We start from the raw sequence: 26870 nt of genomic DNA, 5'->3' as shown, positions 1-26870 counted from the left end.
GTAATATAAAGTGTTTATCTGTTCATAAATCGATCAAAAGACACTCTCAAACAAAATTCGTCTGACAAAAGTACGATAGATTGTAAATTAATTAAAAACAAGTACCTGTTTAAAAAATAATGATAGACCCATCTGCACGCCTTATATGCCATGACAGTTACTCCTTTGAAATAGGAAAAAACACTACTAAGGACAAGATAATTAATTACTGGAACATTTTACAAATTCATATTTTTCTGTTCTATAAACATATTTAATTAAAGGGGAAATTAAAGTAAAAGGTGTATTAACTTAATTTATGGCATAATTACCGAATATTTCTTTTTATTGAAACTATATTAAATGTATATTGTTTGAGTTTTTTTTCAAAAACATTATCTATTTCAAAAATAACACATTATCAGGGACCCAGTTGTGTGTGTGTGGGGGGGGGGGGGGGGAAGGTAATTGAGTAACCAAGATATTCAGCAAACTTCTACAGTACAAGAAATCAAATACTGACAGTGTAGGTCAGCCTAAATTACAACTTAATTTTTAACACAAAACACCATTACTGGAAAAAACGGGAAGGTTGCAACCCCCTCCCCCATACTACGCCTGACTGTTTTTTTTAAACTCGGGTACTTCTTAATATCTTACCCAGTTTCATAATTCAAAATTCTTACAAATTTCTAGCTCATCAAACCTTTTTACGGAAAAAGTCTGCATCCTCGCTGGATTTTACTGCCTTTCTATTTACCTACATAATAATTGTATATTTCACGATTTTTCGCATATCATATATGTAACTGAATAGGTATTTTATCTTATAAGTACAAAATGATTATTTTTGTTATCTCTTTTTGATCGAAACACTTGCCACTTTTTTCAAGTTGTGTACAGACTAAGAACTTAAGCCTACTCATGAGGAGGCCTAGATTTAAGCTTAACTTTAGTCTCGACTAAGTCTGCGCCTTTTTGTGAAACGCTACTTAGTCAGATTTTGGGGTTTAGTCTCTGACTTAGTCCGGACTAAGCTTACGCCTGGTCGTAGGCCTTTTTGAGAAACGAGCCCCTGGTCTCCAAAATCCACATAGATATTGTCAATCAGAGACTCAAGCATCTTTTTAATATCAACTTCAGAGTACTTGTGTGTACAATCAGAATGTTTTTAGCAAAATAATTTTGCAAATGACCAATAACAATGTTAGTAAATTTACGAGTTCCATTTTTATTGAAAAAGCAGCTGTCAATGATATCAAAAAGCCTGGACTTTAATTTATCGTGGGGAATGGTGGTATGTAAAGTTGAAAAGTCGTAAGTTTTTATGTTGTTGATTTTGGTAAAATATTGTGATTTTAAATTTTCCAAAAGTTCCTTTGAATTTTTACATATCCAGATCTGATTTACATTACTTTTCGAATATATTGTTGCACAGTACTCCTGAAGTTTCTCCTGTTAATATTTTAGTGTGAAGTAAAGAAAGAGGCTAGGTAGAACATTTACTGGAACCCGCTATGTATCGTTGTTTGTAAGGATTTTTATGAAGTTTCGGAATCCAGTATAGATATGGTAATTCAAATTCATGTTGGTTGTTGGGAATATTAAAAATATTCAAAACTGACATATGATTTTGAAGATGTTCCTCCTTAGAAAGGGAGCTATGGGTATAAGTTGGATTACCACTTGTAGAATTAAATCCCTGTTCCTTTAAGATACAATTTAAATAATGAGCCTTACAAAGACAATGTAGTTACCTGCTTTGTCAGCAGGAACCAGTACATACTGATCATGTAATCTATTTAATTCTTTTTTCTCGTCTGAATTATTGAGCACAGAAGGATAACTGGTTTTCATTTGCCCCTCAATCGCTTAATGCGAGATTTTAACATACATCCGATACATTTAATCCATTCTGACAACGTGTCAATGTCTTCTTTTTCTTGTCTGGCCCATCGCCTGGCGTAATCTTCCACAGAATCCATAATATTTATGAAATTTTGACGCCAGTTGAAAGATCGGGGTACTCTAAATTTTGGCCCTTTCAAAATTAATGATTTAAGGTCTTCATTATTAACTATATTTACGTCACCAGTAATAACGTGTCCAGCAGGACTATAGTTGTAGGGTGAAGAAGAAAATGAACAGGAAGGAGGATTATGTATCAGATGCTCAATATCCAGGCTCTGTAAAGTTTTCTTATAATTAAAAAGTTTGGAAGCAATAGTCGATGTATATTTGTAGGAAATACAAGGTGTAGTCTTAAAATTGAAATATGGTGGAATACAAGACTGGGCCCTTTTGTGATTAAGAATATTACTTATATTAACCGCGTCAATTCCTTTGTTGGCATATTGGAGTTTAAGGGAAAAAACGGGTTGTTTTAACTGCAAATAATTTTGCAAAAGACCAATGACAAGGTAAGTAAATTTACGAGTTCTAGTTTTATTAAAAACTCCAGCTTTCAATGATGTCAAAAAGCCTGGATTTAATTTATCGTGGGGAATGGTTGTATATAGAGGTGAAAAGTCGTAAGTTATTATGCAACTGGTTTTGGTAAAATTTTCTAATTTCAAATTTTTCAAAAGTTCCCTGGAATATATTTATTATATATTGTTTCATATTATAGTAATGCCAAAACAAGAATTTCAAGACTATCGTGATTCTTCGTTGGCCAAAGCAGACATAGCCCAACTCTCTCTTAAGGACCAATGCAGGCATTACATGACCCGATTCACACATAACCCAATTGCAGGCATTGAGATACTTTCTCGAGACCCAATGCATGGCATGTCCATTGCCAGATTGTGGAGTTGACAAATGCCTTCCTAGACTGATTGTGGAGTAAGCTAATGTCGGCAATGACTGTTAAACGGCTAATACCTGCATTGAAAGACTGTGGAGTCGGTCAGGCCAATGCCTGCATTGATACACAATGGAGTGACCAAGGAGTGCCTTAAGAGACATTAAAATTCACCAAACTCTGCGTTCCCACTACGAAGTAATGAAATCACTGCATTGAAGAGCTTTAATAAGTGAAGTGTTTTAAATTACTTGCATCCGCATACAGTTGTGCAAGTTATGCAGCATTGCAACAATGCAGATAAGAAGGTTGAAAATAGAAAAAATAGAAAAAAGATATTTCAGTAAAAACCTCCCAAACTGGAATTTCAATATTATCCGTTTACCAAAATATATAGTAATTTTGCTCAAATTAGAATTGTGGAATTTTATCATTTCATTTGCATCTTGCAATTTGCATCTCATACTCAGTTGAATGGGGGAAAAAGCATTGTCATTTATGAAAATGTATCTGCATGGATGCGGAATTCGCAAGCTCGTTCCGCTTTCCTGCTATATATATTTATATCCCCCGATATTCAATAATCCTTGCAAAATTAGATACAGAGCGTTACTGCTGAAAACTATCTGAAATTTTCTCATAGAGAAGTGTTTAAATGGGCTGGGACACAGATTTGAAGTTAATATTTTCTTAAATTTTCTATATAATATCATCGTTTATATGTTGATATAGCGTTTCACACAGAAATAAAATAAAAAAGTGTTGAGGAACTTCTTCTGGAAATTATTAAAACTACGAATTCCGCACCGCGTATGATTGACACGTATACCAACACTTTCACGGTGTAAACTTTATAATTAATACTTCAGAAAAGTAGAAACTTTGTTGTTTATTAATGAAAATATTAAAACTATAATCTAGAAAACTAAGAGAAGAAATGCAACTGTGTCCAGGCCCCTTTAAAGACCGGTACACACGGTAAAATATGTATTATAATACTTGTATTATACTACAAAATTTTGTTGTGTATACACTCTTAATACAGTGTATCATACGATTTTTCGAATCTTATAAAATTGTATTAAGAATAGAGCAATGTTCCATTTCCTAATACAAATCTTAGTTGACTTTTATCCTAACCAATCAGATGATTCTGAATATAATAGTAAAATCATATATTGAGCATCATATTTTTATTCATATTACCTGTTTACAGTTTACGCATATACAGATTTCCATAATAACAAAGAAACCATTTTATCAAATGTTTATATAATTTAATTCTGATTGTAATCGCCAATTCATTGGATAAAAAATTTACTTTGTATCGTATAAATTGGGTTGCCTACGTCACAGTGACTTGATTCAAAAAAGTATCGATCCGCCTGACGTTATATTTAACTTTTGTACAATTTTAGGTCATTGTTTGAAGACAATCATCTTTTTTCTTACACTAAATGAATGAAAATTAAATTACATGTATAAGGAATGAAATTACGTAATAGCTACCCAATTTATACGGTATAAAGTGGGTAGCTAATAAATTCATTCCTTAAATCGAAACTTTTTCTTCTCATTTACGTTACTCAGATAAATGCAAAAATTTCAGAATGTTTGTGTTATTATGGTAGAGAACTAAAAAAACAAAATAAAAGGAATTACCACAAAGACTTTTTCAAGTATCACTGATATTTTTTTTTTTTTTTTTTTTTTTTTTTGGAAATATTGCAAAAGTAATATTATTATAATACTTGTATTATGATACAAATCTTACTGTGTGTACAGTGCTTTTTTAATTTCATTTGTTGATTGACCTGAGATAGTCCGACTTTGTAACACATGATAAAAATTATTGTTGTAGGTATTTCAAATGTTTAGATCAGATTGAAAAGGAAAGGAAAGAAGGAACGAAATTCACCTTAAACGATATGTGTTACAGGCAATCTAGTAAATAATGACATCTTGGGAATGAAAACTAAAGAAAAAAAATATACAGATGTGATAATAAATAGGTTATGAAACGTTGTAAATAATACCTTTATTAACAAAACTCAGAAAAATTAAATAATAACCGTTTTATCTTTTTTTGCATATAATGTTGAACATAATTTCGTTTCATTTTTCCGCTAGTATATAATGCATAAGTTTCGGTTTGTGTTACAGTTGATAAATTTCTTTTTAGCGTCATTGAGAATTAACATAATATTTATGAAAAATCTTTATATGACTTAGTAAAGTATGTCAAATTGGAAGATTTCTTTTTTCCATTTTCATATTCTTCATATAGAGGTGATAGTGGTATATTGCTACATAAATAAAGGAAGAAAAGTTTATTGATTGATTGTATATTGTTTAACGTCCCATTCGAGAATTTTTCACTCATATAGAGACATCACCGTATGCCGGTGAAGGGCTTCAAATTTAGACCTTTACTCGGCATTCAGGACCATTGAGCAGTGAGGGTTCTTTATTGTGCCAACCCCTACCGTGACACGGGACTTCGGTTTCCAAGGTCTCATCCGAAAGACCCGAGACTTTCATTTCTAATGACGAAGGAACAGTCACTACCTATGTTTACGTCTTAGGTTTGACGCGGCGCGGCGAACGAGAATCGAACTCGGGCCTCCCGATTACGAAGCGAACGCCCTACCAATAGGCCACCGTGACCGGTTGGAAAATTTGAAAATTGAAATTCTTTTTTTTTTTTAATTATTTTATTTTTTCAAAACAATTCATTCTATACAAAATGTCCAATATCTTTTCTATAACAGAATTGTGTATATATAAAGTTACGAGAGAGAGAGAGAGAGAGTTACAAAAATAGTTGGTTCCACCTGTTCCACTGAGTGTCAAATTTCTCTTTTTCACCATTTTTATATGATATATATTTTTGTGTTTGGTAAAAATAACTCAAGTGCGATATCGCAGAGTACACATTGAGAGGTTTTTCAGTGCATCTAGAAGTATAGATATAATATTTCAACCATAAGATTAAGATATTAGCTATTTCATTATTTTTTTCTCCAATACCTAGTATGAATGATTTTTTTGTTATGGACAAATGGAGGTTTCTCTGCTAGAGATAATATTCAAAGTTTTCAAGGAGTGATTGTACAAGATCACATTCCCTTAGGATATGTTCAATTGTCTCTTCTTCTTTTTGACAAAAAATACACTGCTTTGAAACAACCTTTTTAATTTTGAATAAAAAAGAATTTGTTGCCAATATTTTATTTAAAATTCTGCACTGAAACCACTGGAGTTTACAGTTTTTTGTAACTTGAAATGGTAATTTATGAATTATTTTGCATTCCTTGCTATCCAAATCAAATAATTCAATCCACTTTTTGTAACCAGCTGTTATAGAAGAATTTTTATTTTGAATTTCATAGAAGTTTTTTGATTTTTTGCATTTTCATACAAGATAAAAGTTAGACATAATAGAGGATTTTCTGATTTTTGTAATTTTTTATCAAAATTGCTCCTCTTTATCCAAGCTTTAACTGTATGGATTAAGCTAGAATATTCTAAAAAAAATAATCTTTATATCTGGATAAGTATTGCAAAAGCATCCATAGCTATAAAAAAAGCCATCTACTCCAATAATATCATTAATATATCTAATATTATTGTCCAAAAGTTTTTTACTATAAAAGGTTTTCCCTCCAATATGGATCATGGAGTTATAAAAACAGTGGAGAGTCTACAGTGGCATCAGAATCAGTATACATTTTATTCAAATCAACCCAGGACTTGAACACATCAATCCAGAATTTATATTTTAAGGTTTTCATAAGTTGAGTGATGTATTCAATCCCACAGGATGTAAATTTATATATATATTCATACTTGGGATGAAATTTTCCCACCCTTTATTTGTAAAAACTAGATGTCTTATCCAAACTAATTTCAAAGAAACAATGAAAGCATTTGAATTTATCGTTTTCAGTCCTCCATCTTCATAGTTTTTAACAATGACATCTTTTTTTAACTCTATGAGTTGAATTATTCCATAACAATGAGAAAAAAAGTTTTTCTAATTCTTTACAATAAGAATTAGATGGATATGGGATTGACATTAATAAATGATTTAATATAGGTAAAGCCAATGTCTTTATAACAGTAATTTTTACAGTTGGAGTTAAAAACCTTTTTCCCCATTGACTAAGAATAGACTTGATTTGCACTAGCTTTGGTTGATAATTTATTTCAGACATTTTTTCTAGGTCAACATCAAAATTTATCCCTAATAAAGCAAATCTAGTAGTTCCCCAATTAAGTTGGTAATTTGGGATTAAAACCTCATCAATGTATTTTTTGGATCCAATCCACACAATGTGTGTTTTTGAGAAGTTAATGCATAATCCAGACAAATCTGAAAATGTGTTCAAAGTTTTCAGTGTTTCTAAAAGAGACTCCTCACTTCCATCAAGAATAAGGGAAGTATCATCTGCCAGTTGAGAGATCTTTTTTCTACATTTCTAATGGTAATACCTTTTATTTTTTTTTATTTTTCCTAATTTGTATGGCTAGAATCTCTGCACAGATCAAAAAAATATATGGAGAAAGGGGTCTCGTCTGCATCCCCTTTGAGTATCAATTACATCAGAGAAATTACCACCTTGATAAACAGTAGCTTTAATATCAGTGTAAAAAAGAGTGACCCATTTTCTGATGGAAGGGCCAAAATTGAAAAAAAAAATGTAATGCTTTTTGTATGAAGTTCCAGGAAAGAGAGTCAAAAGCTTTCTCAAAATCGATCAGTAATAAAAGTCCTGGAATATCTTCTTCTGTAAAGTGCATTATATCATATATCAATCTTATGTTTTCTCCAATATATCTGTTGGAGATAAAACCGGTTTGGTCAGGGTTGATTATTTTATCTAAATATTTTTTAAATCTGTTTGCAATAGAGCCAGATGCTACTTTATTACAGTATTTAGCAGTGTAATAGGATGCCAGTTTTTAAGAAAATGCCTTGGCTTGTCACCTTTAGGTAATAATGTTATAACTCCATGTCTTTGTGTAATAGACATAATATCATTCCTGTAACCATAGTTAATAGATCTTACAACAAAAGGTCCAATATATTTCCAAAACATATTAAAAAAACTCTGTGGAGAAACCATCAGATCCTGGAGATTTGTTAGCCTTCATATTATAAAGAGTATTTGAGGCTTCTAACAAGGTTATTTCACCCTCTAAATGGTTTGATTCTACACAAAAAAGTTTGGGAACATCAGTATGTATTAACTCATTATCTAAATTTAAGTCTGTATTCCCTTCTTTAATTGTATATAAATTTTCAGAGAAAGATTTGATTTCTTTCAAAATCTGTGACTTCTTATATAATTACCTTGTAACTTGTGCTTTCTAATTTTTTCTAATTCTTGTTTTTTATCATAAAGTTCTTCTAAGTTACTTTCAGAAATATTTTCTTCCATATTTTTAATGTCATTGATCAATGAATGTTCCTCGATTTCTCTCTTCTTTTTGACATATGATGAATAAGAGATAGTTTTACCCCTTATTTCTAATAGTAAGGTTTCCAAAAATAATTGATCATTTATGGTGAAGAATATATTTTCATCTGGCACTGTGTGCATGTTGTCATAATTGTAAACTGGAATTGCATATTGCCTTTTAACCTGTAAGATAACCTCCTTAATACAGTTCAAGTACTTTTCATCATAAAGTAACGAGTTATTGATATTGAATTTCCACAAGCTGCGACCTCTCTTAAAGTCATTAAATACTAACGAGAGAGAAATGGTAGAATGATCTGATCTGTAACTGGGCTCTATAGTACATGTATCTAATCCTGATGAAAGTGGCTCTGACAGTAGGAAAAAAATCTAACCTACTTTGCTTTAATTGAGACTTTTTCCTTCATGAATATCTACGAAGTGACTCATGAAGTTGTCTAAAAGGATCTACATAGTAATTAATCTCTATTATTTCTAAAAGTTTGCTCCTTGCATTTGGTTTATTTACTTTTTTATAGTTATAATTATCTAACACTGGATTCAAAACCAGATTGAATCTCCACACAAGATAATGTTACTACACTGCAAATCATCTATATGATTTTGTATACTTTCAAAAAAAAATCAGATTTATCAGTATTTGGAGCATAAACATTACATATCAATACCTCATGGTTTTCTATACATGTTTTAAGTATAAGATAATTTCCGTCTGCATCACCTTTTTCTGAGATTACTTTGATATCAATATTGTTATTTATTAAAATAGCCACTCCCCTGGAATTAGTGGTGTACGAGCTAAAAAACATTCGTATCCCCACAAATTTCAAATATTATTTTCCATTTCTGATGAGAAATGAGTATCTTGCAAACAACACATATTACACTTTAAAGACTTAAAGGTGCTTAGACACAGATTTGAACTTGATATTTTCTCAAATTTTCTGTAAAATATCACGACTTATATATTGCAATAGCATTTCACACAAAAATATAATTAAAAAATTATTTTATCTGGAAAATATTGGAACTACGAATTCCAGGACGCGTTTGATTAACACATCTTTGCACTTACACAAATTTTAACTTCATCCTCAATATTTAAGAAAAGAAGCGATTTTGTTATGTATTAATGAAAAATATTACATCTATAATACAGAAAATTCATAGTAGAAATGTTCGAAAGCAAAATCAACTCACCAGTTTTGTCAGTCCGTGCTCTGTGATGTGTGCAGAGTTTAACAAATTGAACACACCCGTGAAATGTCAACTGTTTTTGTAAACAGGGCACGAGCTCTGTTATTGTTGATGTTTACGATTCACCGGGTGTGTTCAATTGTTAACCCTGCACACACCACTGAGCACGGACTTACAATACTGTGAGTGGGTTTTGCTTTCGAACATTTCTACTCTGAATTTTCTGGGTTATAGTTTTAATATTTTTCATTAATACACAACAAAATTGCCACTTTTCTTAAGTATTAAGAATAAAATTAAAATATATGTGAAAGTGCAAGGATGTGTCAATCCAACGCGTCCAGAAATTCGAAGTTTTAATAACTTCGAGATGAAATAAGATTTTTATTATATTTTAGTATGAAATGCTATAGCAACATATAAGTCATAAAATTATACAGAAAATTTGAGAAAATATTAACTTGAAATCTGTGTCCAAGCACCTTTAAGGAAGTTAAAAACATCTCTGCGTTTTGCGATATCACCAGGACCTTGACAATTGACTGATCGGCTTGGTCAAGATCAGGTGCCCATTTCCAACTAAATGATGTTATATAGATGTAACTTTTTATAGTTACATCTAATCTAAATGTCTTTCATTGCATTGCAAAGATCAGAATGAGAGCTCTCCATTGGTATATAATATCATATATGTAGTATCTGCATTTTTGAAAAAAACGACAGAATAATGTCAAAGATTCATAATTTTTTAAGCGTTATTCTTTTGCACTTGATTTTTTACATTTTAAATAATGGTTAATTAAAATTATTTTGAATGAAACATTCCAAAATAAAAGTACTTTATTATAGAGAAAACATTCTGGTTAAGTTTATTTTTTACAGAAAGAAAAAGGATAAAAATTGTGGAAATTATGAATAAATGTGTGCAGATATACCTTTGTTATATAATTTAAGATTTATCAATGTTTGAATAAATGCATAATTTCTATCAAAAAAAGAGCAAATATAATTTTTTTTAAACTTTTTATTTAACTTAAGAAAAAAAAGTACTATGAGAAAAATATAGTGGTTATATTGTAAAATGTGTGCGTATTTTGTATTTTATTTTCCATACTGGTCTAATATTTTGTATAGTCCGTAGCCCCATATTTCATTATAGTTTGTGTTCAACAAAAGAATGTAGAATTAATCATGCTCTTGTTTAATATTTTCACAGTTACCAGTGAAGTAAAAAACAGTAATGAATAGCTTTTGCGCTAACATGAAAAGAAGTTATAGAAGAATGATTGGTGTCCGTAGCCCTGTATAGTCTGTAGCCCCAATATAATAACTTCCAGAAAAAGTCATATACATTATTGATACAATAACTACGATACAAAAATATGTTTATTCGAACAAATGCAATGTTTTTAAATAGAAATACCACTGTAATTAAAAATAAAATATCTGAAAATTAACATTTTTCAACTAAAGGCTTGCTTCTGTAGTCTGTCCTGTTATGTTTGTGGTCACAACAAATTTCTAAATATACATGATAAAGTTTTCCTTCTTGTGATACATACTATCATTCCATTTACTATGATTAGCATTGGAATATTTTTAAAAGAATATTTAGCCGCACAAATCCTACTTACAGACCATATAACCGTACTTCTGTATTAGTAAGAGATCTTTTTACTACTTGTGTCTACTGCAAAATGGGGATTCCATGGTTTATTAGTTCTCAGTCTAAACATCCCATTGTGGGATTTCTTCCCAAAACATACTTTGCAATTTAGTACAAAGTGAGGCCTTTTCGCTCTTATAATTGCGCCACCCAATCTACTTGTCACTGAATTGTTAATTTAAAAAAAAAAAGCATTGATTCTTTATGGGTAAATATAGTACTGTTATGTTTTTTACTGCAAATGGTCAATCATGTTTTGCAATTTATATTTTTTTTTTGAATTACACCATATGATTATGATAAATTATATACTGATACACCTTTTGAATGACCATTTTGAGTTATATGCATTACATTAAATCGAAAAAAAAATGAAGCAATATAGTCCGTAACCCCCCACCCCACCCGACACACACACAAATCATGCCTTGATTTAATTTCAGCTCCTGTTGCTTTTATTCATTATAGTTTGAACACCAATTATGCTTTAATTAGTTGAACTGGAATTTCATTTGGCATTGAAAGTACATAGTACATTAGACAATTGATTTTTAAGTATGGTATTATTATACTAGTAAATACTCAAACTAGGTGGTGTGAACAAATATAGAAAAACAATTAATAAAAAAAAATGCCCAAAATTTAATTAAACAATTATATTTTCTTTAAGTTGATTGTCCACAATAGAGATGTTTAACGGTATAGTCCGTAGCCCCCATGCTCACATGAAATTCATCCTTCTTAGATGCTTAAGTAACGGGAAAGCTCATTCTTGGTCTTTAGATGGTTTTAAACAATATTTTAATATCAAAACACCAATTACATGTAATTCTGACATGTATTATTTTGTTCTGACTATTTATATTTTACTCTTATTGTAAATTTATATAAAGTTTTTGTTTTATTTTGTTAAATTTCAGGATTTAGTATAAATTGATTAATATCTAAATGAAAGGATTTATTAAACACCTGTGAACTCCAAGATGATAATTTTAACAAAAATTTACTGAAAAAAGCAACTATTTTTCTACGGTCTCTCATTAAATGAAAATACTATATGTATAGTCCGTAGCCCAAGGTCTCAGAATAGTCAATCAAAAAATATCTAGAATAACTGTGTACAGATAAAATTTACTTTCAAAAGTCAAGTGCCTTGAGTATTCATTGGCTTGTCTTTCGTTTCACGGTCAAATTCGGAATCGTGAAGAGCGTTATAAATGCGGAGTCCATAGCGGTTAGTCACGAGAATTCCGGTTCTTCAATCTATAATCAATGTCGTCTAAAATGTCAAACTTCATGCGTTTTCCATCCACACTGGCATACACAGAACAATTGAAATACCAAGCTGATGTAATCTCTGGATGTTCAATAAGTTAGGCGATGAGTTCGCTGTTTTCCCTTGTCACATCATCTCCTAACCTCACATTGCCCTCCGACTCTTTGACTTTTGAACTTTGTCGCATAACTTTCGCTTTTTCTGTCTGCATTTTTAAATTTTATTAGGATAGGTCTTGGGGTCTTTTGTTTACCCGGTATGCGATGAATAGCAATAATGTCAATATCGTCGATGTCCACATTTCCCTTTACTTTCAACATTTCTTTTGCAATTTGCAAAATATTTTCGTTTTTATTTTCTTTGACTCCATATATTTTCACATTGTTTTTACGGCTATATTGTTCGTTATAACGGTAAAAGTATTGTGTTATAAGCAATAGCTTTTCAAGAAGCTTGCCTGACTAAAGCAATCAATATTTATAGAAAGTTTTACGTGACTTTTTTTTTTTTAAAGAAAACCAAGCTCGAAAATCAGGCTATAAGAACATAATTTTTTATTTCATTGAAGCTATCAGACCCATTCAATAGAACATACATTCCAAAGAAAAGGCGCGAAGATCTACTTGTGACATTTGGCGCGAAATAATGTATGGTGTCCCGCCTTTCATAGTAGACAAATGGACTGATGCAGTAGTATAGAAGTGCAGAAAAGGGTTACACGGACATTCTGTATTTGGAATTGCACGGAATAAAAAAAAAATTGAGTGCATAAAGAATAAAGGAATTAAACAAGTCAATAGTTTTCATGAGTAACAGATTATTTCTTCTGCTAACAATTATTGTTAAAACTCAAGTAACAAATTTCGATGTGCATCTGCTTGCACAAAATTTGGCTGGCTAGCTTTTATCCTATAATTCCGTACTATGAAACGAAAACTTTTAACCTGCCTGACGCTCGTTACGTCAGACAATGAGTGCAAGGTAAACATCGATGATGGCTGGTGCATTGCGCTGGTGTTGTGGTTTCCATATTAATTTTTCACGCAGGCAATCTGAGTTTAATTCTCACTATAACGGAATTTTTTCTAATTTTTTAGCTTAAATTTGCGTTTTCTTTATAAATTGGCGTTTATTTCTCTTTGTGAAATCTTGGCTATTTTCATTTTTATAAATAAAAAATCTTTAAAATCCTGGTATTTTTTTTTAAAGATGCATGTTATATTTTAAGATGTAGTAAAGAGCATATAAATTTAATTTCACATGCAAAGAATATCACATAAAAGGGTGATTATTCGGAAGACTTCTCGTTGCTCGCAACGAGTATCTAGCTGAAAAAGCAGGTGTTTATGATGTCAAAAAGCTTGGTCTTTAATATATCGTACATGGGAATGATTGTATAAAGAATTGAAAAGTCGAGGGTTTTGATGCTATTGAATTTGTATAATTTTGTGATTTCAAATTTTCTATGAGTATAAATTGGATTACCACTTAATTCCAAGTTCCTCTAAAATAAAATTATAATAATGAACCTTACAAAGACAATGTCGTTACCTGCTTTGTCAGCTGGGGCCAGTAATATGATCGTGTATAAATCTATCTATTTTTTTTTATTATTGCCTCTCAGCTGTTTAACATTCAACATTCAATACTTTTATTCCATTTTGGCAAAGTGTCAAGGTCTTCTTTTTCAAGATTGGCCCAACGCCTGGCGTCGACAGAATTCATAATATTTATGAGATTTTAGCCCCAGTTAAGAGATCGGGGTTCCCTAAACGTTGGCCCTTTTAAAATAAGCGATTTAAGGATATACGCAACGTACCTTACCTACTGATAATTTTTCAAGATATTTTTAATTTAAGATTATAGTGCCATCAGATATTCGTGGACCAAAAATCAGTATGCATTACCAGAAGTTTTGAAAAGATATTAATTGATGAAAATTCTTGTATAATTCAAAGAAAAATATACAAAAATTACTAAACATATATTCTAGATGTTTTGTTTGTCCAAGCTTGTTTTAAAAGAAGTGTACAACAGCATATATAGACATTAAAATGTAGCACACAGTTCCTTTAAGTATTGGAACTCTTCAACTCCAGGGAAAAAGACCATAAAGTTCAAACTGTGTGTGTCCTTAAGGTTTTCAATATAAAGCATATTCACGTCACCAGTTATGTCATGCCCAGCAGAACTATAGAGTAACATGAACACGTAGGAGGATTCTAATATCCTATCACCATATTTATTGTCAGGACATGCACCTAAAATGCAGAGTATAATAAATTCCAAATTCTCAGGCAATAAAGAAAGACATTTGAACAACATTCACAATCTGCAATTTCTTAGTAGTAAAGCGATGAATATATATATATATATATATATATATATATATATATATATATATATATATATATATATATATATATATAGGACAGCGCCGCGAGAATTCCATCGGCATCAAATGCAAGTTTTTGAGTTGCCTAGATGGTCGAGCGGTCTAGCACGCTGTTCCTGTACTGTGAGGAGACAGATTCCGTAGGTCGAGAGTTCAACCCCGGGTTTGGGCGGAAAGTCGGTATTCATGTAAAAGTGAATTTCTTTGTGCTCTCTCTCTCTCTCTCTATATATATATGTGTGTGTGTGTCATTCACAACCAAAATACGTCTAAAACTATATATCAATCCATGCATCCAATTTTGTTTGTGTGTAGCATTTTCCCTTATGGTTCCGACTTTTTTTTCAAAACATAGTATTCGCCAAATTCCTTTAAACAATTTATTTATTGTAGTGAAGGTTACGGCTAGAGGATACGAAGATAGATACTGTAATCAGGCGCGGATCAAGGATTTTTTTCAAGGGTGGGGGGTCCACCCAGTCAAAAAAAAAATCCAACTCAAAAATTTTCTCGACAAAAAAAAAAAAAAAAGAAAAAAAAGAAAAAAAAAAGAAAAAGAAAGAAAGAAAAAAAAAACAACATAATATCAATTTCCCAAACGTGAAAACACCAAAAACACCTACTTCATGATGGTGATGGTGGGGTCCACTTTTTCCAGGGGGGTCCAGAGTCATTTTTTATTTGCTTCAATGTATACTTTTGATAACTCTGCAAATTTCAGGGACCCCCCCCCCCCCTAGATCCGCGCATGCTATAGTGATATTTTAAAAAACCGTGACAAAAAATTATTTATGTGACCATTATCCACGAATTGAAGAATTCTCCAAACTGTAGATTTTACTTAATCCACTGAAATGATGTCCCATTGATGAAACAACAGGAATACATCAAAAATGTACATGTAAAACAAAGAGTGTTTAAATACTCAATACTTTAAACATTGTCTTTCTGTTTGTTTTAAACATAACATGCTAAGACAAAATAACGGTACAGATTAAATCTTTTTTCAACATTGGATACAACATAAAAATATGTTGAAGACGTATATAATTTGAAAAGAGGGCTAACAACAAATCTTAAAGCCAAGTTATTCATTGTTTTTGAAAACTTTAATTCAAAGTTTATCACGGGGTCCTAGAAATACAAACACGGTGGCTATGAATGCCTTTGTATACTCTAACACAGAAGATACGTCAAATTCTGAAGATTGGATGTACATTTAGAATTTGTTGAAAATGAATTTACTTTACAACAGAATGATAAAGGCTAAAAAATTAAGTAGATTAAATGTGTGCCTTTCAAACTTTATCTCAAGGTAATTTGAAAGACAGGATTATTTTCAGAATAGAAATACAACCACAGTGACTATAAATGCGCATGTATAAAGTTTATACACTCATGTAATTCATTCTTCATGACTTTATTATTCCTTGATAATGTTACTGAATATTTAGCCTCTTAACATTTGATTTTTTTCTGTACATCAATTGGAGATAAAGATAGGGGTCTTCAGGTATTTGATATTTGTATGGAAGCCATGCTGAAATCTTTCTTACTGGAAAAAGATCTTCCGAGAACAAAGGGGACAGGAATCCCTAATGTATGACCACTTCTTTAAACATGCCCTGTGGTAGAAATGACCACAGGGCGTAATCTTTGCTGATGACATAATATGAAAACAGACTGGGCACACATCATCATGGTCATTGATTTTTTTCTTTGTTGCAGAGGCCAAAGAATCAACTTTTCTCATAGCTTCTCTTCTCTGAAGGAAACTTTTCCATCCATATTGTAACCGCTGCCAAACATTGACAAAACAGTGCAAAATCAGCATTGGTGTCTGAATCCAACTTAATCCCTCTGTTTTGATGACCCATACACCAGTGCAGGCTAGGATAACAGAACCCAGAAAATCAATTACTCTGACCGTAGATCTGATATAGTACACGGAATCTTCCAGATTTTCTAAAGGACATGATCGAGCACCGTCATACAGAAACAGCCCATAAGTTGCAATAGAAGCCAGCACTTGGAGACTGGTTGATAAGCAAATGATTATTACTGGGATGCCAACGGATATATGAACGAGCTGACTAATTGTGAAAGCAACGCTGAGAGAACATATCATGAGAAGAAAATACAGTAGGAGAGCGCGAAAGTGTTTGAATAGTTTTGCTGTCAGTGATGTACTAAATGACAAGATAACAGAATCATATTTTTCATACGTACCATTAAGGAACACCGCCACAGCGAATAGAAGCGTAATTCTAATAACAAATGCTCTTTTTAGTAAAACCTTGTATTCCATGGCGTTGTAGGTAGTTAAAATCCCAGATCTGATACTTATCAGAAACACTACTAGTCCCTCCACCCAGCCGTTTACATAATCATCTCTAGTGGAATATTTCCTCAAACCATAAAGATAAACATTTACCATAGCATTGAGGTAGTAAAATACATACGAGATTGCGATACTCGTGGCCACAAGACCAAGAGGAGTTTTGTAGCATTCCCCAGCACACAAAGACAAAAACTTAACCCATCCTAACTGAGACAGGGTAACTTTTGCATCAACCGGCCATGTCATATAGTAACAAATATTAAATATAAAGGAAACCATTGAAAACAAAAAAAGCTGTGATGGTAAAACAATAGAATCCACAAAAGACTTTATAAAATGATATAGATCAGGTATACAAGAATTCTTTGCTAAATATACCCATGTCTTAAGCTTATTTGTCAGTATTTTGATGACAAGGTAGAAAACATCAACTGCAAGAGGGATTAGGTGAGAAAGTATCAACCCATTTAAACAATACCGAGTATATTGACTGATAGTGAAACGAAAGCCAAGGTGTTTGGTGACTGTAATTAGTGTATAAGCCAGTAAAAAAGAGTTCCTTAATCTCCTGTGTCGGAATAAATACACAACTAGAAGTCCAATGGCATAGAGGGCGACGTAAGTCTTGATAATATCGAGGTCATTGGTTTCTATACTATCAGCTATCCAGTCCATAATGGCTAAAGCGTAGAAATACATCACCAGAAGAAGAAATCCTCCAATCAAGGACTTGTACAGGAGGAACAGGTGCCCGTTTTGGAGGAGTATCAATGCTGCTGCCAGGATAAGTGCTAGACAGATATAATAAAGAGACTTCTTAGCCTATTGTATTTCCTTTATCTAAACTGTGAGAAATGTAGTAGTGATCTTTTGAGAATAGATATGGAAGCCGAGCTTTTTATCAATATCATTACATGTAGTTATTTATTATACAAGATATATATTTTTATATAAATCATGATCATCAGGTACACGTTTATTTTTCAATTTAAAATTTATATAAGAAATACTGCAAGTATATGCAACTGATGGAAATATTTTTATACATTTTAATACCTTAACACAATAAGAAGCAAAGAAAACTATCCCTGATGTAATTTATAGACAGGACAGAACAAACTACATGTACCTACCTATCGCGGTTACAATTTGCTGTAACGTTGTTTTCTCTGAGCTGGACAGAAGCCATGCCTCTAATGTAAAGTAACCAGGAAGTCTCAGTACATTGGTCAGTCCCGATAGAAGGTGACCACGAGACAAACTCTTCATATTGAACTAAAATATTATACCATTACTTCTGTGTAGACTTCAATCTTTCATTGAAGTTTTTCTTAAGTTTAAAATACAGTGCCACATGTTGATGGATTGAATTATTTATAGACATGACATTAACATTTTTTATTGATTGTGAAATTGAGTGTATTTCAAACTTAACTGGAAATTCCAAGACTAAAGTCTACAAAGACCGTATTTTCGTTTCGATATTAATTTGTTCTGGGACCTCCGTGACTTCTTCTGACACTTGGTTAAGACATTGTTTATGTTCATCTTAAGGCCGGTACACATGGTAAGATCTGTGGTATAATTTAAGTATTATAATACAGAATCTCACTGTGTGTACACTTTAGATAAACTGTATGATAAGATTTTTTGAATTTAATAAAATTGTAATAGAATAGAGCATTCTTTTATTTCTTAATTAAAGTCTTTGCTGTCATTTTTCTCCCAACCAATTAGATATATGTGCAACAGGGTCATGTAATATAGCATCCAATTCTTAATCACATTACCAGCTGCTTATTAAACTATTTAAAATTCATTCTACAAAGTATATATGCATGCAGATTTTCAGAATCACAAAGTAATTCATATATACGAGGGTTGTTCGGAAAGTTCGTGGACTTCTGTTATATCTTTTTTATTTAACGTCATATTATATCCAAATTTGGTAGAAATATTTTAACAATAAATTCAAATGATTTGTATTAAAAATTTGTAAAATATCTTTATTTATTTCAAACGTATTAGGAGTTAAAGACTGCGAAAATTGGTTCGCGGAACAAGTCAAAATTTAGTAATTTACAAACAATACACTAATTAATGTCTGTTGTCATATCCTCTGTAAAATGGCTCAAAACCAAAATAAATCTAGACGATCAAATTAAGAATTGTTACATCGTTTCATATTCCAAATTACGACTAAATAATTTGCTTCATAGAAAAGAAATCAATTTCTGAAGATAGGTTGTAATTATTGAAAAAGGCAAAAAAGATGACGTCGTAGAACGTCACGGAGCAGCCGTTTGGACTATAAAATTTTCTTTGTACTCTGGAAAACGTCAGAATAAGTTGTGAAAATGTTGTAGGAAGCATGAAATATCTCAAAATGGGGTCATGCATATGTATGTGTAAATGGCCCAGGCGGTATTTGAATGATAGAGACTCTGTATCAGACGAGGACAATCTGGAAAACGATTATCTGTAAATAATTTAATTTTGTTTGTATTCTAGCCTCTGATTGGTTAATATCCAAAAAGGAACACAAATTATTTCTGTATAACCTGGTTTGGTATGGGGACACCCCCCCCCCTGACAACCAGCTGAATCATCTGTATGCATACAATCCTCTCATTTCCAGTCCTCGGGATTCATGGAAAATTCCAGATTTAATAAATATACCTTTAACTTCAAACAATAATTCGATCTTACCACATGTAAACAAGCTGCTAGGCCTATATATCAGTTTTTACCTCCCCTTGCTTCCCATCACTTCCGTTACTTCCGTTACTACGGTTGTATTATTGAGCGGCAAATTTGAACTAATAAAAAGCAACGAAATTTTACACCCATAGTTATTTAAGGATTTTAAAATTAAATTATAAGGAATGACTCTAATTCTTGGCCAAATTATTCGAGTATAACCTGGTTTGGGTCAGTTTACGCTGTTTTATAATCCGCTTCGCGGATTATAAAGCGTAAACTGACCCAAACCAGGTTATACTCGAATAATTTGGCCAAGAATTAGAGTCATTCCTAAAAGATTCAACCCCAAAACGTTCAGTTACGAGTAGTAAGGTCTTGGAAAGAAAAAGACGTTTCACGGTTGCTGGTCTTGTGAAAGCATGGTTAAGCGGTAAAAAAGAAAACATTGACAATCAAAATTACGCTACTGGAACAATTGTTAACAAAATGAATTTCAATTGATAGAGACACGTTTTAAATGAGCAGATATTGGACCAGACAGTGTGAAATGTATAGAGAGAATATTTTGAGAACCTCATGACGCTATATTTTTGACGTTATAATGTTGTTTAGTTTGCGCCGGGGTTATCAAACATGTTGATTTTAAAATAAAGTAAATTGATTTCTATTAAATCGAATGGAATGAAACTTCACACGTCAACAAAATAAATATTTTTACATATGATAATGTGCTTATATACGAAAGCCGGATAGGCTCATTTTTGACAAGACAAAAAAATATTTATCTCGTTATAACGAGATAATTATCTCGTAATAACGAGCTTGTATCTCGTTATAACGAGTTAGTATCTCGTTATAACGAGTTAATATCTCGTTATAACGAGTTAGTTATCTCGTTATAACGAGATAATTATCTCGTTATAACGAGTTAGTTATCTCGTTATAACGAGTTAGTTATCTCGTTATAACGAGTTAGTTATCTCGTTATAACGAGTTAGTTATCTCGTTATAACGAGAAAATTATCTCGTTATAACGAGTTAGTTATCTCGTTATAACGAGTTAGTATCTCGTTATAACGAGTTAGTTATCTCGTTATAACGAGTTAGTTATCTCGTTATAACGAGTTAGTTATCTCGTTATAACGAGTTACATGTAGTATCTCGTTATAACGAGTTAGTTATCTCGTTATAACGAGTTAGTTATCTCGTTATAACGAATTAGTATCTCGTTATAATCTCGTTATTACGAGATAATTATCTCGTTATAACGAGATAAAAATTGATCTAGAATTGATATATCTAAGTAAAGAATAGACCATTATTTATAGGAAATATACAGAAGCAAGTCGATCAAATTTGTTTGAAGTGTGCGTGATAAAGATTTTATGGAACAGCATACTAGTTTTTTTGTGTTATGCCTTTGATTAGTATTGTTTATTGGAAAGACCGAAGACAAATATACGGAAACTTGTGACCGCCTCATGTTGTTGTGTTATACCTTAAAATTGAAAAATAGAATTAGTGTCATCTTCAAATGGAATGTATATAACATCAAAATTTTGTCAACTTGTACAAGGAAATCAGAAAAAAATGATATACTCTGGCTGATTTAACTGCCCTGTTCAAGCTTTCTTGAATTTGTTAAAATTATAATAATGTTTGCGTAATATTTGTCGCAATAAAAAATGCATAGAAATAATCCCATTATAAATATTCCGAATAAATCATGTGGATATGAAACCATTTGTTAGGCTTTAACGATCATATTTTGATAATTCCTTGCCTGTTAACAAGGAATACCAGTTCAATTTTATCGTCTTAAAGGGGCAAGATCAAAATTCAACGTCTGACAAAAAACTAAATTCACGTAGTTTTTATCATCAATCCCTCCTTCCCCTCAATAATAAATATGATGAATATCAAGAACTAATACTGTACTTATCACTTAATAATTTATATATTTCTTCTGTTTATTAAAAGAAAGAAACATTTTAATTTACCAATTTGGCATGGAATCTTAAATTACAATATGTAATTTTTGCGTTATTATCAATGTGGTAGAATTAAAAAAACTTTTGGAGCTCTTTATTCTACGGAAGCCACAATAAAAGGTGAAGGTCAGCATTAGTAAAAACAGTTGACATGTGATCCTTTTTGGGTATAGAATGAAAGTTTAATATCTAAAGTTTACAATATGATAAGCATTACTTAAGGTGTATTTCAAGCATAAATTTTGCCAAGAAATGTGTATTGTATGTTGAGACAGGATTTTTGATATTTTCACTCGTGCTTCGCACTCATGAAAATATAAAAAAAAATTCCTGTCCCACTCGTGAAATAAATTGCATATCAATTACAAAACATTGAATATCCTCTATTTATTACCCCCCCCCCCCCAAAAAAAAATCATCAATCTCTTTTTGAAATAAAAATTATATGCTTGTAAAGTATACATAATAAATATTGTGATGAGGAAAATAATTAACGACATTGCTTCAATGTTGTATTAATAATAATATAAATGTACATATTTAGTATTAGGCCTATTCGTTGATCAATCCTAAGTAAAAAGATTATAAAAGTGAACTGGCTTTGTAAACTTTTTTTTTGTTTTGTAAACTCTGGTTTGACGTTCTGACACTATGTGGTAAACATATAGGATCCGCCAAATAGACGTGAATCTCAAATAGGTCTCCGTGAATCTCCACAACTTGGACCCCCCCCCCCCGAAAAAAAATATAAACAGTGAACCATGTCAGAATATTAGATAAAATGTCAATAACAACAGATCAGATTTAACGTCTTATTACTTAAAAGGATGTAATATCATTTTTGCTTCACCATTCCTCATTATCGTGGACAATATGCATAAGCTAAGTCACAAAGTTCAAGGGGGGGGGGGGGGTAAACCAAGTAAAATATTTGACAAGTAAAAAGAAAAAAAAATAGATTTGATGTTCCAACTACGAGTATTCGCCATTATTTTCGGGAGATATTTACTCAGGTAAAAAAATATGGAGGAAGGGGCACAAAGATACTCTTGACCGCCCCCTTTTCAAAAGTGGTGGTGTGGACATTAACCCCTCTATTACTACGCCTCTGATCTTACTGCTGATGTCTCACCATCCCCCGTCTTCAAAACATTTCTGAATCTCAGAAGTAACATATGTATATCACTGTAATCTATATATTATATGTTGCATAAACGATATGTTGCACTTATATTGTCTCTGATATTTAATTTTAGCGGTATAGAAATTGATATATGAAAGTGTATACCGGTAAGTCGTCCAAAACATATCGAAATAGTGTCATTCATCAGAAATATTTGTCATAAGTAAAATGCCAAAGTTTGAAGCGAGTATGTTTGGCAATATTATTTTAAGAAAAATATCGCGTCCTAATGCAACAATTTGAGGAGGAGTTCACGAAAATGTGTAAATGTGTTCGCCTTAGAGTTGCTATGATTATTGACAGCGAGATAGTTCAAGATTTAATCATAAGTAAACCCAGAGCAAATTAAATTTTCAACCATTTATCAATTGTTCAAGTTAAATTTGATTGATAATTACTTGCTAAAAACTCAATGGCATTTAAAACTGCAGCCATTTTTATTCCTATATTGCTATTAAGTCTCGAAATAACAAGAAAACTGTCTCGTTATAACGACATAACTAATTCGTTATAACGAGATAATTATCTCGTTATAACGACATAACTAATTCGTTATAACGAGATAATTATCTCGTTATAACGAGATAACTAACTCGTTATAACGAGATAACTAACTCGTTATAACGAGATAACTAACTCGTTATAACGAGATAACTACATGTAACTCGTTATAACGAGATAACTATCTCGTTATAACGAGTTAATTATTTTTTTTATCTTATCAAAAATGAGCCTATCCGGCTTTCGTACTTATATTAAATTTCTTGAAAGTAGTATAACGAGGATTGACATTGTCCACGAACTTTTCGAACAACCCTCGTATATATATATATATATATATATATATATATATATATCATCTAACGTTAACGTATTCCTTCCGTTTCAACAAAGTTCTCACATTGATCAATGCAAAAAAAAAAAAAATAAAAAAAAAAAAAACCGAAGTGTTCGTTGCTTTTATGGTAGAGAAATGAAAAAAAAAGTTTGCAAGATATTTTAAATGTGCGTTCATGTATGGCTGATATTGTTCTGAGAAAATAAGGCGGGGGAAAAGTATGACTGTTAAAATATCTACTTCTTGTACAACGTTAACCTCACAAGCTATGTATAAAGGTATGTACGGGAGAGTACTACACTACATACAATACTTGTAGCATAATACAAATCCTAGCGTACGTGTAGGTGTATACCGGCCTTTACAGAAAACTGCATCAAAGTAGATTGGTTGATCGCCAAAATAAACCAAAAAATCCTTTACCGAGGGAACGTGTAATTATGATTATTGTAATTTAATACATTTATACAATATATAAATAAATACCTGTGGCATGTCAAAAGTTGCAATTTTCGAATTTTTTCATTTGTATTGTATAATTTTCCCTTTGCATTGTATAATTTTTCATTTGTATTGTATAAATTTTCATTTGTATTGCATATTTTTTATTTTCATCTGTAATTTTCTACTTGTGTTCTATTATTTTCCATTTTTATTGTCCAATTTTCCATTTGTAATCTATAATTTTCCATCTGCATTTTATAAATGTCCAGATAGAAAAAAATACAGTTCAAATGGATAATTATAAAGAATACAAAAGATAAATAAATTATACAATACAAATGAAAAATTGTACAGTACAAATGGAGAGTTCAACAATATAAATGAAAAAATATCGAATATTGCAATATTTGACATACAGTATATTTATTAGGGTCCAGTTTGAAATCTGTTCTCAACGATTAATTACTTTCATTATTATCAACTGTGTTTCAGCAATCCTTCGAAGAATCCCAGTGTTGTTCTTTTTTCATGTTCAAAACATGTTATAAAACGCTTAGAACGATTCTGATTGGCTGATTTTCTCCGCGCGTTTCAAAGTGAACCTAAAAGACTCATGTTTGTAAAATGGGAGAAATAGATCCCATAACTTGCGCGAGTCAGTAACCGTTTTTTCCTTCAAACTTTTCTTCCTTAATGGATTTTTATGCCCCCATAATCAAAGATTTTGGAGCATATAGATTTTGCCCTGTCCGTCCGTCTGTCTGTCTAGCTGTCTGTTTGTCCGCAAAAACTTCAACCTGGCCCATTTTGATTAGTTGGAGCTACGGTCTTCATATTTCACATGTGTATTCCTGGTAACAATACTGACTTTTGTCTGGGTATCAAATATTAGACCTATTGACCTTGAAGTTTGACCCACTTTCGCAAAATTTTACTAAACTTTAACCTTAGTCATAATTTTTAACAATTGGTGCTAGGGCTTTCATACTTCACATGTATATTCCTTGTGAGAAGACCTTTTCCTGGATACAAATATTTTTGACCTTGGAATTTGGCCCACTTTTAAAAACTTTAACCTTGACCATAACTTTTGAACGGTAAGTGCTGGGGCTTTCGTATTTCACAGATGTCTTTCTTGTGACAAGACATTTCCTGGGGTACCAACAATTATGACCTTTCACCTTGACCTTGGAGTTTGACCTACTTTTCAAAAAAAACTTCAATCTTGTCCTGAACTTTTGAACAATTGGTGCTAGGGCTTTCATATTTCACAGTGTATTTCTTGTGAAAAGATCTTCTCTTGGGTACCAACAATTCTGACCCTTTGACCTTGGAGTTTGATCTTCTTTTATCTTAAATCTCATACATAACTTCTGAACATTTGGTGCTAAGGCTTTCATATTTCAGACATGCAGTTCTTGTGACAAAGACCCCTTATATACCAACAGTATCAACTGTTATTCCTTGACCTTGTCATTTGACCTACTATTGAAAAACTTTAACCTTGGTCTTAAATTTTGAAAGGTTGGTGCTGGGGCTTTCATATTTCACAAGTGTATTTCTTGTGACAAGACCTTCCCTTGGGCACCATTAAATTTGAGCTTGACCTTTGACCCACATTTGAAATACTTTAACCTTTGCAAAAACTTTTTAACGGTTGGTGCTAGAGATTTAATATTTAAAAGGTACATTCCTTGCGTCAAGACCTTTCTTTTGGTACCAACATTTTTTATCTCTCGACTTTGACCTTGGAGTTTTACTTGCATTTAAGAAACTTTCGCCTTCTCCATAAGCTGCCATATGGGGACATCAGTGTTTCACAAACACATCTTTATATAAGTATATATATCATTTTAAGAGACACTGCACAAGCGAGCCCCGCATCTCTTGAAAATTAAAAAAAATTAAGGAACTCGAGTTTGAAAAAAACTCACAGTGGTTATCATGGTATCCTCGCAACGGTCCTGAGTCCACTCGTGGATGTGGAACCCTTGATAAACTTCATTCGATATTTTTGGGCTGACTGCGGCAACATCTTTTGGTGAAATTACAAATCTTGCTTGATTTACTCATCTCTCGACTTATAACATTGAGACTTTCGGTGACAAACAACCTGAAACACGTGCGGTATCAACTGCTTCCTTCCTTTTTTTCCCTTTACCTTTTATGTAAGGGACCAGACAATGTTTCAAGTTGTGTCATTCACAAAACTAAGTTCCTGTGGTCACTTCTTCTATAGGAAAAAAGGATAATCATCAGAAACTTCAGTCCACTTTGTCCCCGCAAATCTTGCTCAATTAAAATTCAGAGACATATCAACATGCCGTCTCCTGTAATGGCTCCAAAACAATTTCAAATGATTATAGAGTACTGAAAACCAACTTTTGTAACCTGCAACATCGAGCTGGTGTATGATGTCTTGCATCACCGAGGTGTTATACTCATAGATGATTAACCTGTTAACTCAGGTATTTGTTGACCACTATATAATATATAAGTTCACAGCTATCACAAGTTTCTTCTTCATTGGACAACCCCCAAATGTGGTTAACGGCTACCTCCCGTAAA

General features: G+C 32.0%; 1 protein-coding gene across 1 annotated transcript; it reads right to left on the bottom strand.

Annotated features, from left to right (window-relative positions):
• Positions 1 to 16354: 16354 nt before the first annotated feature.
• Positions 16355 to 18412, bottom strand: LOC133197824 (RING finger protein 145-like). The gene is made up of 2 exons (XM_061334017.1): positions 18277 to 18412; positions 16355 to 17934 (listed from the first exon to the last, which is right to left on the bottom strand). The coding sequence occupies exons 1-2, from the start codon at positions 18410 to 18412 to the stop codon at positions 16355 to 16357; spliced, it is 1716 nt and encodes a 571-aa protein (XP_061190001.1).
• Between the last annotated feature and the right edge of the window lie 8458 nt (positions 18413 to 26870).

This window comes from Saccostrea echinata, unplaced genomic scaffold (genome assembly GCF_033153115.1).
Source record: "Saccostrea echinata isolate AGI-Se365-2 ecotype Australia unplaced genomic scaffold, CSIRO_AGI_Sech_v1 ptg000001l, whole genome shotgun sequence".
NCBI classification, from domain to species: domain Eukaryota; kingdom Metazoa; phylum Mollusca; class Bivalvia; order Ostreida; family Ostreidae; genus Saccostrea; species Saccostrea echinata.
The sequence above is the reverse complement of the archived record's forward strand: the minus strand, read 5'-3'. Positions and strand labels throughout refer to the sequence as shown.